We start from the raw sequence: 17,067 nt of genomic DNA, 5'->3' as shown, positions 1-17,067 counted from the left end.
GAGGTTCTCAATTTGACTTAATAGAAAATTCATTGTACAAGCAGCTCCGCCCCAACAATAAATACTCTTCTCCCAAATGTCCAGGCCCCGCTGTTAACGAATCTGTAGCAAATCTCCTGATTTAAAACAAAACCATATTATCATTACCAATTGCTCTGACCTTGCGGATGGTCATTCCCCACGAACTAAGGAACCTCCCACAGAGGCACAGAGCATTTGGTGGTTCACCCAGGGCAGTTCTGACTGGCACCAGGCAGCCAGATCTGGCCACCTCTTACCTTTTCAGACTTGACTTTCTTTAGCGGGCGACATTCATTCTCCCCTTCCTCTGGCTCCGGTTTAGCTCCCAAGGGATTGAGCGCTGCCCCAGGCTCAATAGCTATACTCCCAAGTGGCTCCACAGTTCCTGTATCCACCCCTGCACTTCCATCATACTGACCACCCCGTGCTCCCAAGGGGACCGGCTGGAGGACCCCAGGATCCTTTTCTGAACAAGTCCCCACTCCTTCGCTTCTCTCCTTCTTGCTCTTAGATGAGCTGTTCTCCTTCTCCTTTTTAGAGCCGGCTATACTACGTGATGCCTTAGTCGCCTTCTCTGAGCCCTTGGGAGCAATAGCAGCAACCAGGCTTCCTGCATTGGCACCATCTCCTGAGCGTCCCTGCACCTCTTTCTTGCTAGCTGCCCCCTCACTTGGAGTGAACAGGGAAGTCCCTGGAGTGGGTTTGCTAGTGTCTTTGCCACTCTTATTCCTTTTGGATTTTGATTTGCCTTCCTTCCCTTGAGGACCTGGTACTGGGGTCACAAACTTGATGTTGTCTGGTAGTGTGGCCACAGCATTGGGAGCCGGTATCCCCACCTCCTTTGAGCCTGACATTTCCAGTTTCTGCTGGTCCTTTTCCAGATCGGCGTCCAGGTCAATGATGAGATTCCCTACTCCAATGTCCCATTCATCCCCACTGTCGTATGTCTCAACCGGGTTTGCATCCACTCCTTTCCCTCCGGAGGCTCCACTGCTCAAGGACATCTTAGAGTCAACGTCCCACCTCAAGATTCAAGGCTCTTCCTTGCCCCCAGCTTTCCTATTTTCAGCTTCAGCTATGTTCTCAGACCTGCCACATTGGTCAGTACATGCCCAGTGGACAACATCATTGCTGGAAAAAGAAAATTTGAAAAGCTGTTAAAGAAAACAATACAGGCAAGGAGATAGCCTGAAATAAACTCCCACACAAAACAGACCCTTTCTTAGGGGGCTATCACATCATAATGGACAAAACAAACAAGTTCAATTGTATTTCTAAACAAGTCACATTGGACCACAGAAAAGTTAATTCCCACTCCATCTCCCCAGGGAAGAGTACAATATTTCCAAATGCCCAGAGATTCTATGGTAAATCTTAACTAGAAATTCTCTAGAGTTAGCTTCCCATTCCCAAGAGACTTATTTCTACTACCACTGCCAGCTGGCAATCTTCCCTCAATAAATACAAGCCCTGGCATATCACAGATTCAAGTTCTAGCACAACTTTGTTACTCATAACACCTTTTTCTCCCTGCTAGTTCTTGAACAGCTTGTCAGACCAGAGACTCAGACCGCAGACTAGCAAAAGCTTTAAAAGCCCTCTACTGCCCTGGCCAGGCAGCTCCATTGGTTAGTGTTGTCCAGATATGCCAAGGTTGTGGGTTCAATGTCTGGTCAGGGCACACGCGCAAGAAGCAACCAGTGAATGAGTGAATAAAGGGAACAATAAATTGATGTTTCTTTCTCTGAAACCAATAAATGAAAATTAAAAAAAAAAGAAGTCCTCTATTAACATGGCCTGTCCCTACTAAAAATAATAAAAAGATTGTCTTTTTACTATCAGGGGATGGGGTATCTAATTATGGGTAAGTACGAATAAAATATAAAAGCAAGCAGAACTGGGAAAAAATACAACATCAGGATAGAGGACAAAAACTGTAACTAGGAACTATCCTCAGAGGTGCCTCAACCAATTAATTTAAATCCTGTTAAATCAGCCTTAGTAAACTCCAGGTTTCAAATTATATCCAAACAGCAGCATTGAATGTGGCCTTTCCCACTTACCACTAAAATGTCTATGAAAACACATATACACACACCAAAAAAAAAAAGAAAAAGAAAAAAATGTTACTTCATCAATAACTGAACTACTAAAAACAACTACTGAAAAACCAAACACTAGAATGTGGGGTAACTCTCTACATTCTTGTTTAAGATTGTTGGCACTATATTGGCCTCACCACATGAAACAGAGGCTAAAATGGTTGGGGCGGTGGTGGTAAAAGGGGTCATTTATATCTCTCCAATTCCTTACTCATGAGACCTGAGGAGTATACCATCTAGAAAACCCAGCAGCCTATATATACCATCCTGACACTACTTTATGACAAAACCAAAGAGTTCTGTTCTTGCTCACTGTCCTACCCACCATCGTTCTATATCCTTTTAGAAAATAACTCATAAGATAACAGAGCAAAAAGAGCAAACCAGTGGTGGCACAATGAATCTTACAAAGTGGATTTCTAACAGGTAAATGCTACAGATGGGACAGAGACTAGACAAATTGTACCTTTTTACCTATTCCCTCATGACAGCATCAAAGAACCAGGTTGCACTTAAAAGAAAAGATGTCCTCCTAGGAAAGCAAAACTGTACCAAGTGGATGCCTGCTAGCAACTGGGATTTAAGAGAGAAAAGTGGGCACATTAATCTGCCATTTAGCTGGAGATCTGAAGAGAAAATAATCTTTTACCCAAGGAAAGCTTAATGACAACAGCAAGCAACCACTGGTGGCATCAAGTCTACACAGATCTTACTTCATAAAAAGATGAGAAAAATATGTGTGTGGCCCTGGCTGGGTAGCTCAGTTGGTCAGAGAATCATCCTGACCTGCCAAAGTTGTGGGTTCATTCAGGGCACATACAAGAAGCAACCAATGAATGCATAAACAAGTGGAGGAACAAATTGCTGTTTCTCTCTCCCCCCTTCCCCTCTCTCTCCAAAAAAAAAATCAATAAATTTAAAAAATATATATTTTTAAAAAGTGTATGTGTAATAGGGAACGTGATGTAGGAACTACAGAAAAAATGCCACCTACAAAGTAAAGGAAACATAACTGTTGAAGAGTCAGAGAAATACTTCTGAAAAATGATTTAGAATTCTGAATAAATTTTTAGTAAAATGTCTGGAATTCTCAACACTGCAAAAGACTTGGCCTGTATAAAAGAGTAGTGTAGTATATATCTGTTCATTCATTCAAAGTTTCCTACTATGTGCCAAGCACTAAATGAAATATAGCTGCAAGTTAAGATAGTAACACAGGGGAACATGGTACTGGAAATTATTCTATTATGAAGGGTAGAAAGCATTTCTAGAAAAGGGAATGCTAACTGAATCTGCATTATAGAGAATTATTAAAACACAGTTCTCCCCATCATCATAATTAATAACCTCTTTAATCTTTTTAAGATTTTTATTTATTTAGGAAGAGGGAAGGAAGTGAGAAAGAGAGGGAGAGACATTTATATGTGAGAGATATATCGACTGGTTGCCTCACATGCCCCCAACTGGGCACCTGACCCGCAAACCCAGGCATGTGCCCTGACTGGGAATCAAACCGGTGACCTTCTGGTTCATAGGCCAGCACTCAATCCACTGAACCACACCAGCCATGGCCACCTCTTTAATCTTTGCAAGTGTGGCTAGTCTTATAGCATAACCCACCCACATTCAACTAAGGCTTACCCACTTTCCTTCAGAGCTGCACTCTCATTAGTATGTGATTTAACCAATGTAACCATTACAACAACCCCATGTTTGTTTATTCTTGGAAAAACAATAAAACTTTCAAAAGACGTTCCTTTAAAAAAAAGAAACCTTTCTCTAGGAAGCAGAATGGTAGTGGAAGAGAAAGACTCTAAAGGACTATGTAAAAGAAAGAATATAAAGTATATAAAAATGTTAGTGCACACTGAGAGATTCTGACAGCTCTCTGTATACTGGCTGATCTGTCAGATGAAAATAGGAAGAAACTCTATCTTCCTTTATAAAAAGACAAAAATTGGGCCAACCTCAAACTACATGAACTAAGGGGGTACTGACAGAGGAAATAGGAGGTACCAGGTGGAGGGAGACAAAGGGGAAAAATTGGGACAACTACAACAGCATAATCAATCAAATATATACATTTTTTAAAATCCACTACAAATGAGAATTTTTAAAAATCTACAAAATTTTCCAGAGAAAAGGCGGCTGTTAGTCAGGGATCTCACAGTGAATCAAGTTGTCCTATGTAAAAGCAATAGATTTTCAGTTATGTAAGAACACATACATCCATCCTGTTAAAAATTATTTGAAGCACTAAAATCAGTTCAGTATAGCATAAATTTGAATAATTCTTGTAATTGTTTTGTTTTTTCTTGTAAACATGAAATACTGCGATTATATTTTTTAAAAAACTGTGCTTCTCAGAATATGAAAAGAACATCTGACTGTCTGTGCTCATTTCCAGGTTCCATATCTTTCTTTTAATCCTCACCCAAGGATATTTTTCATTGATTTTAGACAGACAGGAATGGGGGGAGAGAGACAGAAAGAGAAACATCAATAGGTTGCCTCCCGTAAGCATCTCGACCAGGGATCGAACATACAACATAAGTATGTACCCTGATTAGGAATTGACTACAACATTTTGGTGTGAGTGACAACGGCTCCAACCAACTGAGCCACAACAGCCAGGGTCAGGTTGCATATCTTGAGTGAGATATTCATTAAATGGCGGGATGTCACAGGAGTATAGTTTAAGACCAAGAAGCCATTTCGTAAGACAAAAGGTCTTATAACTAGTATTCTTTAGTCCGGAAAGAAGAATACTGAAGGGAGACCAGCTAGTTAGCTTTAAATATATGATTATTGCAATGTAGAAGAGAGAAATTTATTTTGTGATGCTGAGGAAAGAAATAAGACCAGTAAGTAGAAATTACAGAAAGACAGATATTTAACTCAGGGAAAAAATTAACAACCCGAGATTTCCAACAATGGCCCACAATGCCTAATGACACTATATCTTTATCACTCAAAGTATTGAGCAGAAAAAGCATAACCACCTGGCAATTAAATTATACAAAGAATTCCTCTATGTGTGGTGAGGGTAGTCTGAACATGCCTAGGGCTTTTTTCAAGTCTATAATTCTATTAATATTGCTGTGAAAGAGTATTTTCCCTACTAGAAAACTACTCAATTTCTGAATGACTAGGATGCAAAGAAAACACATTATGAAGACTGATCTTTAGCAGTACTGATGTTCTCTGTAGAGAATCACTGTCCTACTTTCTAGGGTGTTAAGAGTTTTTATGAGTAGTACTTCTCAACCAGGTGACTTTTCAGAAATCCAGCTTTCCAAACCCAGCAGGCCTCATAGTAACTTTGGTGGTACATTTCCAAAGACACACTGTAAAATTGCCAAGGATTCTTTATCGCCCTGGCTGCAACAGCCAAGCCACTTCCCATCTGCTCCCTATAGTATCCCTCGCTTTACACAGCTAATAATCAGCTCTCTGACAGGTCACTACAGAGATGTTTAACCCCAGGAGGTAGGGCCACTAACATGCTATCTGGAAATGAAACACTGACCTCTTGTTTCCATGGCAGAGAAAGTACAGAATCAGGAGAACCAATACCTTACAGAGAATACAAGGCACTTTCAACCTGCAAGAGCCTCCTTAAATATTTTCCTCTCTCTTTTCTCCTTCTGCCTAATTGTACTCCACTTCTCTGTTTAGGGCCACAATTCACCAGACTCAGGAATTCCTTGTCACTACCATTTGTGCCTTGTCCCTGCACCTCATCTCCTCTCTGTGGGGACCAAGCTAGGTCATCACAATCATTCCCCATACCCTGTACCTTAACAACAGGAGTTCAAATTCCAGTTTCTTCTCTGGAACTTGACTTGATCTCTCAGACTCCCAGTCCACAGACTGGTTTGCTATCACAGATTCCGGGTCACTGATTGCTTTTTTAGGGCACATGCCATAGGTCACAACACTCAAAAATGAGCAAGACCTCTTCAAGAGGTTCAGGAAGAGAAATAAAAAAGTCCTCAAGTGAGGTTTCTGCCCCTAGCCTGAGGACATAAACAGCAACTGACCTTACCTAAGTGTAAACATATTAAGAACAGTACTTTCCACCTAGACAGAGCTCTGTATCCATTCTAGAGGGCTTCACAGAGAGGATCTCTTTAACTGCCAATGACCCAGAGATAATATGATCTAAGTGGCAAATTGTCCAATGTTATTCTACTATAAATTTATCTGTTATCCCCCCTCCTTATGAGTTTTGAATCAATCTTCTTATAAGCTCTAACCTGGGCAAGTAACCATTGTGTATAGTCTGCTTGGGAACACAAAGGTCATACACATTTGGATGTGAGGGTGATCTGTCTGGCTAGGTAGTTCCCTCCAAGAGTTCTCTGTATGAAGAAAAAAATGTTATACCAAATTCTAGGAATGTAGCATGGTGTAGGAAAAAGAGTGCAGAACTTAGAATCAAGAGATGTGATTTCTAGACTCAAATATCCATTGATGCTAGCCAGATTCTAGCCAAGCTGCTCCTTTAAATATTAATTTTTTCATTATAAAATGGAAGGAGAATCCATCATGACTCTAAGCATATTATGAGAATGCAAATCTGAAAAATATAAAACAACCAAAAAAACATAAAATGACCCAAATATTCTGATAATGTTCTGGTGTCTGAACTTAGAGGACTGTTTCATAGTTATACCTGTATAAAGTTATCTAAGACATTTTTTTAAAAAAAGAAAAAACATTAAAAATTTTTTTTTACAAATTAAATTATAGGTAGTACTGACATCCACTTGAGTTCTATGAAAGAAAATGGCAATCCTTTCTTCAACAAATTCAGTGCTCTGGGTTTTCCCTTTATTGTACTCCTACCTTGAGGTATGGCTCATAAAACTCTCCACTACAGTGTCTGACAAAAAGACTCCATTTTGCTTCAAAATCTCTCAGTAACAAAAGACTAAACTCAAGGCTCACGGTTTTAACATCTGGACTACCTCTTTACCAACTGTTCCAATCCACTAGGATGCTGACCCCACTGACGGGACAGGCCTTCAAATCTAAATTGTGAGTTTCCTAGCATTTGATGCCCCAGGTAACTGTTAATAAATAATAAATGGGATATAGCAAGGTTACTAGAAGAAAACCCTATCATACCATCTTTCCTGAATTCCATACGCTACCTTAAATCACTTCGTACTTAGCTGACCTCAGGTGAGGCTTGTACATGTAAACCATCCTCAGAGATGCTGAGCTTACCCTGCTAGAAGAACAGGCATCTCCCTCTCCAAATGCCATGCTTCATAGGAGCTTGCTAATCAATTCAATTTCCACCTAGGGCTCTAACGAGAAACAATCAACTTTCCTTTGGGTATCTCCCTTAATTTATTACATTAATTACTGTAACAAAGGAACTGTGTCATCTCCTCAAGTACCATAGCTCTCAGCTTATATCTCCAATGGGGATCAGATAAAGAACAGACTACAGTGCCAATTTGAGAAGAGGGATACAATTCAACAGGGCTCATCTGACCATGTGTCACCTAAGGACATAGAGTAAAAGTGTAGCATTTCTCAGTCTCTGAGTGTTTGTTTATACGCTGCATCACATAAATAGTGTTATAGCCCTCACAGGCCACTATTCTCAAAGATCATGAGGATTGACCTGTTTCATTTCACAGAAGAACTGACACTTCCACCAGGACATAGCTATTCAACAGGGCGCAGGTTTAGAGCTTTGGTGTTTGTTGATACTGCTCTGTGCAGGCACACATCCCACAATAGGCTAAACAGCATATTGAATATGTAAGTAATTCAATCCCAACCCTATAAGGAACTAGGGAACTAGTTTCATTTGGTGGAACTAGTCCACAAAGAAACCCCTACCAAGGTCTAAGTGTAAGGAGTCCAAGAAGCAGAAGGCGAAGGTCATCTCAAGTACATAATATAGAAATCCACCATCCCTTGTCTCCTAATAATGATGGCTATGTAGCCATTTTTAATTTAGTTCTCATTCCCAGAGGTAAAGTTCTTGTGCTAATGAGAAAGAGGTGATATCAACTTCCCAGAAAAAAAGTGAATAGTGGTTGGTGATGGGTAGGAATCAGGAGATCTAAGAAATGGGCCTTCCACACAGAATTGTTGTGTCAAAGCTTTTCTGTATGTCAATCTCCTCATCTCTAAAATAGGGAATAATATGGGTCAAGTTCATAGGCATAAAGGAAAAAGAAAAACCTAAGTATTTGTCAGGAAATACATGATTTACCTTCACTTTTTATATTCTGGACCACACCTTCCTACCTAAATTTCTTACACAAGAGCTACTATCCTATAGTAACTCTAAAGAGCAAAGAAAACTTGTCTATCAAGATAACATCTACACTTTAGACTAGCCATACAAAATGGTAGAATCCACATGCACACCCTTAAGAATATTTAAGCCATGTTACTTCTCCAGCCTTGTTTCATGACCACACTCTTGTCCTCTGCATCCCACTCCCACCTTACTGCCTTATGGCCTTTATCTGACACTCCCTGTGCACATCCTACCTCTCAATGTGTGATGATTTGATTAATATTTGTTTCCACCAGCAGACTGTCAGCACCCTGCTTACCACTGTGTCCTAGGAACAGTGTTTGGTTCACAGATAACCCTCAGATATTTTGGTCAATAAATGAGTAAATGAACACTACTTTCCTCAATCCATAGATCAAAATAGTGCCTAGGTTGCCATTTCTCCCCATTCTTACTTTGACTTGATTTGTCACTAATTATAAACCATCTCAATTACTTGATAATCCTCAAACTTACTAGAACAGAGTGTGGATTCCTCTCTCTAGAATAAAAGAGGCAGATTCAGCCCTGACCTGTGTGGCTCAGTTGGCTGGGTGTCACCCCACAAAGTGAAGGGTTTACGGGTTCAATCCCGAGTCAGTGCACCTACAAGAGGCAACCAATAGATGTTTCTCTCTCTTATCAGTGCTTCTCTCCCTCTCTTTCCCTAAAATAAATAAAAATTTTAGAACAACAACAAAAATGATGCAGATTCAACAAAACAGTCCCCACATTTCTTAAAATGCCTAACTGCTTTTGACTATTCTTAGACTTCAGTCTTACACATACACAGTTGCTTTCCAAAATAGGGTTAATCCACAAGTCAGGTAGTCTGGACATAACCAACTCCTGAGAGCCCTCGTGTATATACTTCAATGTATTATAGGTCAGACTATCAGACTTAAGCCACCTAGTCCTTACATTTTAAACATCTATGAATTAAAGGTGACAGAAGTCAGAAAAGTGATTGTGTCTGGAAGAGGGTTATTAACTGGGAAGAAGCATGAGGAAACTGTGGGATGAGGGAAATGTTTCTATCTTGAACTGCATAGTGGTTATAAATATGGAAAAAGTGGGTTGTAAAATTCCGATTAGTATACTTAATGCAATTTATTATTACACTCTACTTCCACAAATAAAATAAAATATAACTACCTATGGATAAAAGAACTGCAATACTGGATCATGGTTCTAGTCCTAAAGCAGTATTTAATGTGATAATGGTATAAGGGAATCATGTCATTGATCTTCTTAGGTAAGAATATTTAGGGGGATGGTAAGAAGAAAAACAGAAAGAAAAGGATGAAAGAACCTAAATACTTACTTACATATTACTCTAAGTTTAACTATATTGTAAGACTTACAGATCTGTTGAGGAGACTGAAAGAATTAATTAGTGATAGAAACAGTAACAACAAACTAAAAGGAAAAAAAATGAGGTGATTACCCCTGGCTGGTGTGGCTCAGTGGACTGAGTGCTGGCCTGTGAACCAAAAGGTCTTGCCTGGGTTGTGGGCCAGGTCCCCAACAGGGGACATGTGAGAAGCAACCACGCATTGTTTCTCTCCTTCTCTTTCTCCTTCCCTTCCCTCTCTCTAAAAATAAATACATAAAATATTTTTTAAAAAATGAGGTAATTAGTGATAGTAAATCCTGAAAAACAGAAGTTGTAACCCTGGCCGGGTGGTTCAGTTGGTTGGATCGTGTCTGTAACTGAAAGGGTTTAATTCCCAGTCAGGGCACATACCCAGGTTGTGGTTCACTCCCCAGTCTGGAGTGTACGATCCCCAGTAGCAGTGCCTATGGGAGGCAACCAATTGATGTTTCTCTCTTGCACTGATGTTGCTTTCTCTCCCTTTATCCTTCTCTAAAAGCAATGAGAGAATGTCCTCGGGTGAGGACAGAAAAACAAAAAATTGTAGAGGAAAACATTACTGTATACTAAGTAGTTCAATAATAAATAATCCTTAACATAATAAATAATGAACATGATTAATCTAACTAAAAATTGTGACATATCTATATTAGTGGAATTTGATAAAGGGAGGGCAATAGGGGAGCATATTATTATTTAGAAACATGAGAGTAAACACAAGAAAAAAGATTAAGAAGTTTAAAGCAGTTGACTTGGGAGTGAGACTTGGTGGTGTTAAGGAGTAAATAGTGGATTGCTGAGTTTCACTGAAAGCTATAGTACTATTTGACGTTTAATATAAATTTTATGGGAAGAGAAAAAAATAAGTTATGTATATTAATTTGATAAGTAGAACATTTTAAAACAATTTTATAAAAAATTGAGGCTATACCAATGTTCCTTAACTTATGATGGGGGTTACATCCTGATAAACCCACTGTAAGTTGCAAAAAAAGTAAAAAATGCATTTAATATACCTAACCTACCAAAGTTAACAGTTTTAGCCTAGCCTACCTTCAACATGCTCAGATCACTTATATTTGGGCAAAATCATGTCACTGCCACTGCCTAGCATCACAAGACAATATAATATGATATGTTGCTAACCTGGGAAATGATTAAAATTCGAAGTACAGTTTTTACTGAATGCTATTGTTTGCATGCCATCGTAAATTTGAAAAAAGCATAGGCTGAATTATTAAGTTGGGGATTGTCTGTATACCTCAAGACATCCCTTGCTTTTCTTAATAGGTTATTATAAAATGTATCAATTCAATCATTTTGAAGACCTTTGGGAGGTGGGAGGAAGAGCAGCAGAAGTGAGGCAAGTGTGGCTGTCCAGGGGCAACACAAGGGCCTCTGGTAGCTGAGCTGTTCTGTTTCTTGACAGTGGTAATGAAATTGCACAAAACTAAGTATACAGATTCACTAACGAGTACAAATAAAACTGGGGAGATTTGACAGAGATAGGTATATTGTATCTATGACAATATTTGGCTATGATATTAACCTTAGTTCTGTAAGATGTTACCACTGGAAGAAATTAGGGAAAAGGTACAAGGGATCCCTGTGTATTATTCTTAAAACTGCATGAGACTCTACAATTATCTCAAAATAAATAGCGTAATTAAAAAACCTTGACCGTATTTTTAATTTCTACTACCTCTAGGATTTGCATATTTTATTTGTTTACTATTGATAAAAATAACCCAATAGTTAAGCTCAATTCATTTCTAACTTGAAAGGGTGTTCTTGATCCAATACAGAATCCTAGGAACTGGTAAGTAAGTCTTTATTTTCTCTTCACTTGATAGGAAACTGAAGATTATTTTTTACACGTCTTCATTAAAGTCTTCACCTCCTCTGGTCATCAGCTCTGATATGTGTACTTCTTGGGGATCAACAGAATACAGTCATTACAAACACAGACAAAGTCTGGTTTTGTATAGAGGGAAGTTATTTTTATCATTATACAGTTCTGATTCTCTTTCTAACAATGCCAAACATTTCCCTGGCATCACACTGAGCTACTTTTTCTAGGAATAGTTTACCAGGATTCCTAGTCTCCTTTGGGGACTACAATTGTTACACAGAAGTTAATCACACTAAGAAAGTGGTTTGGACTTTTATGCTATTTTTTAAAGTATTTTTTATTGATTGCTATTAGTTTTCTCAATTTTTTCCCTTTATCCCCCCTCTGCTCTGCTCCCCACCCCCCAATATTCTCCCCCTTAGTTCATATCCATGGGTTGTACATATAAATTCCTTGAGTCCTCTGTTTCCTATACCATTTTTATCTCTCCCTATTTTATGCCTACTAATTATGCTTCTTCTTCCCTGTACCTTTCCCCCCCATTCCTCCCTTGCCCCTCCCCACTGAACTCCCTTCATGTGATGTTCATTTCTCTGATTCTGTTCCTGTTCTGGTTGTTTGCTTAGTTTTTGTTGTTTTTCTTTTAGGTTCATTTGTTGATAGTTGTGATTTTGTTGTCATTTTATTGTTCATACTTTTTATCTTTTTTTCCTTAGCTAAGTCCCTTTAACATTTCATATAATGACTTTTCTGTTTCTTTTAAATGTAATACTTGTCTGCAGTGAAGCTGATCTACTTTTCATCTCCCACACCAAGATACTCCTTCCATTCACCCATAACAGCCAAGATATCCTAAACTATACTCCAAACAATCTGGGAACCTAACTACCTGAAAAGGCTTAATATCATGGATAAACCTCATATGTCACTTATGAAAAATATTTTTAAAGAATTTATTTATTTTTAGAGAGTGGAAAAGGGAGGGAGACAGGGACGGAGAGAAACATCGACATGCAAGAGCAAGAGAAATATTGATCTATTGCCTCTCACATGCCCCCAACTGGGGACCTGGCTGCAACCCAGGCATATGCCCTGACCAGGAATCAAATTGGTGACCTTTTGATTTGGGGGATGACACCCAACCCACTAAGCCACACCAGTCAGGACTGGAAAACATTTCCTAGTGTCAAACAAGAAATAAGGTAAGTGTCACTGCTTAAATTCTTGCACTTAGAATTTATCAATATGGTTTTTGGAGGTAATGTCATAAGGAACCAGCACAGGGCAAGGGAAAACAACAACAACAAGGAAGGAAGTAGAAATGCTCGATTCAACTTTTTACTCCCCCCTATTTCCATACATGTGTAACAATCTCTAGCAGGGGTGTCCAACCTTTTGGCGTCTCTGGGTCACACTTTTATCTTGGCCCACACATAAAATACATTGCAATATGTAATCACAAAGAATTCTCATAAGCCCTGGCTGGTGTAGCTCAGTGGATTGAGCACGGGCCTGCGAACCACACGATCGAGGTTTGATTCCCAGTTAGGGCACAGGCCTGGGTTGCAGGCCAGTTCCCAGCAGGGGACTCACAAGAGGCAACCATACATTGATATTTTTCTCCTTCTCTCCTTCCCTTCCCCTCTAAAGACAAATAAATAAAAATTTGAAAAAAAAGAAATCTCATAATGTTTCAAGTAAATTTAGGAGTTTGTGTTGGGCCACACTCACAGCCATCTGGGACTGCATGCGGCCTGCAGGGTACAAGTTGGACACCCTTGCGTCTAGGGCAAGTCATTGCACTTATTTGAACCTAAGTTATTTCATTTGTAAAAAGCTAAGATAGGACTTCCGCCAAGATGGAGACATAGGTGGAAACACTGTGCCTTCTTCCCACAACCAAGTTTGAATACAACAAAGGTTTGGAGAACAAAGACACAGCCAAAGAACAGAAAATTGAATTATGCGGAAGTCTGACTACAACTAACCATTCAACCGGGATGGTAAGAGGAGCGGAGCCAGCAGCGGAGCTGGGTCGGGCAGGACAGATCCCCTGACCTAGGCGCGCAGCACAAGTGGCCCGGACCCAGTCAGGGTATGGGGCAGACTGACCGTGGTCGCACATTCGCGCACAGTGAGACGGACCACGCAGGCCCCAGGGGGCGAGGGCTGACAGCGGTGGCACACTCGCGTGCAGTGGGACGAAACGCGAGGGCCCAGTGACGGTGGCAGCTGCAGCACCTGTGGGGGCCGCGGCGGGAGGTGGCAAATAGGACACCATTGCTCCTCGTTGACCCCGCCCCCACATACAGCGTCACAACCCAGCAACTGAGTTGCCCTGCTCTGGTGAACACCTAGGGCTCCGATCCTGCTACGTAACAGGCACGAACAGCCCAAAAGATGGCGCAAGAAGAACTCGAAGTCCCAGAGCCAATAACTCTAAGCAACCAAGGAATTGCCAGCCTCTCAGAAGCACAATTCAAGACACTGTTTATCAGGATGCTCACAGAACTGGTTGATTATAGTCACAAATTAGAGGAACATATGAAAGCTAAATTAATTGAAATGAAGGGAGATGTCCAGGAAACCAAGAGCGATGGAAAGGAAACTGGGACTCAAATCAATGGAATGGACCAGAAGGAAGAACAAAACATCCAACCATAAAGGAATGAAGAAATGAGAATTCCAAAAAATGAGGAGAGGCTTAGGAACCTCCAGGACATCTTTAAACGTTCCAACATCCAGATTATAGGGGTACCAGAAGGGGGAAAGAAACAGCCACGAGTGGAAAACGTATTTGAACAAATAATAAAGGAGAACTTCCCCCATCTGGCAAAGGAAATAGACTTCCAGGAAATCCAGGAAGCTCAGAGAGTCCCAAACAAGTTGGACCCAAGAAGGAACACACCAAGGCACATCATAATTACATTAGCCAAGACTAAAATGAAGGAGAGAATCCTAGAAGCAGCAAGGGATAAGGGGACAGTCACCTACAAAGGAGTACCCATCAGACTGTCAGCGGATTTCTCAAAAGAGACCTTACAGGCAAGAAGGGGCTGGAAAGAAGTATTCCAAGTCATGAAATCCAAAGACCTACAGCCAAGATTGCTTTATCCAGCAAAGCTTTCATTTAGAATGGAAGGACAGATAAAGTGCTTCTCAGATAAGATCAAATTCAAGGAGTTCATCATCACCAAGCCCTTATTATATGAAATGTTAAAGGCACTTATCTAAGAAAAAGAAGATAAAAAATATGAACAGTGAAAGGACAGCAAACACACAGTTATTAACAACCACACCTAAAACAAAAGCAAACCAAGAGGACAGCTAGATCAGGAGTGGAACCATAGAAATGAAGAACACATGGAGGGTTAGAAACAGGGGGTGGGAGGAGGAGAAGGGGGGAGAAGGCACAGAAAATAGCATAGAGGGTAGGTAGAAAATAGATAGGGGGGAGGGCAAGAATAGTGGGGGAAATATAGAATCTAAAGAACTTGAGACACGTGGTTATAAACTAAGGGGGGGAGAATAGTAGGGGAAGGAGTGTGCGGGTGGAGGGGAATGAAGGGGGGGAATAGAATAACTGTAATGGTATAATCAATAAAATATATTTTTTTAAAAAGCTAAGATAATTAATATACCATAGTACAGTATAGAAAGTGGAATAGCACTCTTATATCAAATTCATTAATATCCCTACAGCAAAATGAATATTTACCTGAAGTAGAACAAAAAAACAATATAAGTAGCTTCTTACTAGCTGAAGTCAAGGGGTGCCTACCTTACCAAAAAAATTTTGTTTTCAGAGCTTTTGCTTTTTAGAACCACAGAGAAGGGATTATGGAACAATTTATTAAGTGTTCACAGTCAGAAAATCAGTTTGCTAATGTACAACAAAATGTTTTGTCCATCGCATGACTAAAGTTTTTAAATAGCCTCTGGCCTGACTTTTCTAAGTCTTTTCAAAGTAAACAATGTCCACTGGTAACAACTTTATCCACTCAAAATTGTTAATAATTTGTCGTATGACTTCTTACGTAAATTCACACATGCCTTAGCTCCAATGTTATATGAACGGTACAGTGTCATCTCGATCTTTAATTTACATCTTACCAATTTTCCAATATAGTTTTAGTCCTCCCACCTCCAAACCTTCTTTTTGAGAGAAAAACACTTGAAATTTACACCAGTCTGAGTGTAGTGATCATGCTATTTACAACTAGAAGTGATATACAGGGCCTGGCACAAATAACACGCCTTTTTAATACAAAATCATAAGCATGAAATTCTGTAACATAACATCATGCTCAAGCACACCATATGACATTTTAGGTGAAATGTTCAAATTAAAACTATATATTAGTACATCCATATTATTATCCTACCAATCACACTTCAGTAGACATTACTTCTGCCAGACCCTGTACTTTCACTAAGAATTCCGTAGTTCATTCCTGAATTCTTTCTAAATTCTTAAACAAATTTTATTTCATCAAGCATAGTGATTTGATGAAGAAAAGCCTAGGCAGCTCTGACTGGTGTGGCTTGGTGGTTTGGACATCACCTCAGAAACCAAAAAGTTGCTGGTTCAATTTCCGCTCAGGGCACATGCCTGGGTTGTGGGCCAGTTCCCCAGTTGGGGGCCTAAGAGGCAAACCATAGATGTTTCTCTTCCTCCTTTCCCCTCTCTCTAAAAAATAAATAAATAAAATATTGAAAAAGAAAGGAAGAAAAGCCTAGGCAGCTAGAAAAAAAATGTGAAAAAGTGCACTGGAAATACTAAATAAATATTAACATTTCTGGGATAATTCCTGGGTGTTCTTTGTATCTTTCTCTACTTTCTGTTTTTTTAAAAAGATTAATCCACGTTCCAATCAGAAAAAAAAATTAAGCATCTATCATCATTTGGCCTGGAAGTCTTTTTAATCTGCTTGGGAAGCAGGGAAAACATACACTTGAATTAACAGCTGCTGGCTTTAAAGTTCATGATATCAGTAATATGTTACTGTACTACTTAAGCACTTGTAGTGAGAATGTTGGACTTCACATTTGATATACAGCAAATCCAGAGAAAAGCCCTGTGAAATCTGCCTGAAAGCTCACCTAACATAAGAACCACATCTGCCTAAAAGTAGCAGATTTCTTTTAGCATGGACCAGAGTTCATGAAGAACCTTATTCTAGCCCTGGCTCGGCAGCTCAATGAGCATCATCCCAATAGACCAAGATTGCTGGTTCCACCCCTGGTTAGGATACATAAAAGAATCAACCAATGAATGCATAAGCAAGGGAACAAAAAATCTATGGTTTTCTCTCCCTCTCCCTTCTCCTCCCTAACGTCAATAGTAATAATAATAGAACCTTATTCTAAAATTAGAGAGGAAAAAGAACACATTTTTACAGAAGGG

General features: G+C 39.7%; 1 protein-coding gene across 3 annotated transcripts in view; it reads right to left on the bottom strand.

The window, feature by feature from the left end:
* ZNF609 (zinc finger protein 609) overlaps positions 1-17,067 on the bottom strand; it is a 204,561-nt gene that overhangs the window by 176,341 nt on the left and 11,153 nt on the right. For all 3 annotated transcript variants that reach the window (XM_037054114.1, XM_037054113.1, XM_037054115.1), the window contains exon 2: positions 279-1,152. In XM_037054114.1, the coding sequence (XP_036910009.1) occupies positions 279-1,025 (747 nt within the window). In that variant the 5' untranslated portion in view covers positions 1,026-1,152. The remainder of the gene's footprint in view (positions 1-278; positions 1,153-17,067) is intronic.

This window comes from Sturnira hondurensis, unplaced genomic scaffold, assembly GCF_014824575.4.
Source record: "Sturnira hondurensis isolate 20B ecotype Veracruz unplaced genomic scaffold, ASM1482457v3 Scaffold0008196, whole genome shotgun sequence".
Classification (NCBI taxonomy): domain Eukaryota; kingdom Metazoa; phylum Chordata; class Mammalia; order Chiroptera; family Phyllostomidae; genus Sturnira; species Sturnira hondurensis.
This window is presented reverse-complemented; position numbering and strand designations above follow the sequence as displayed.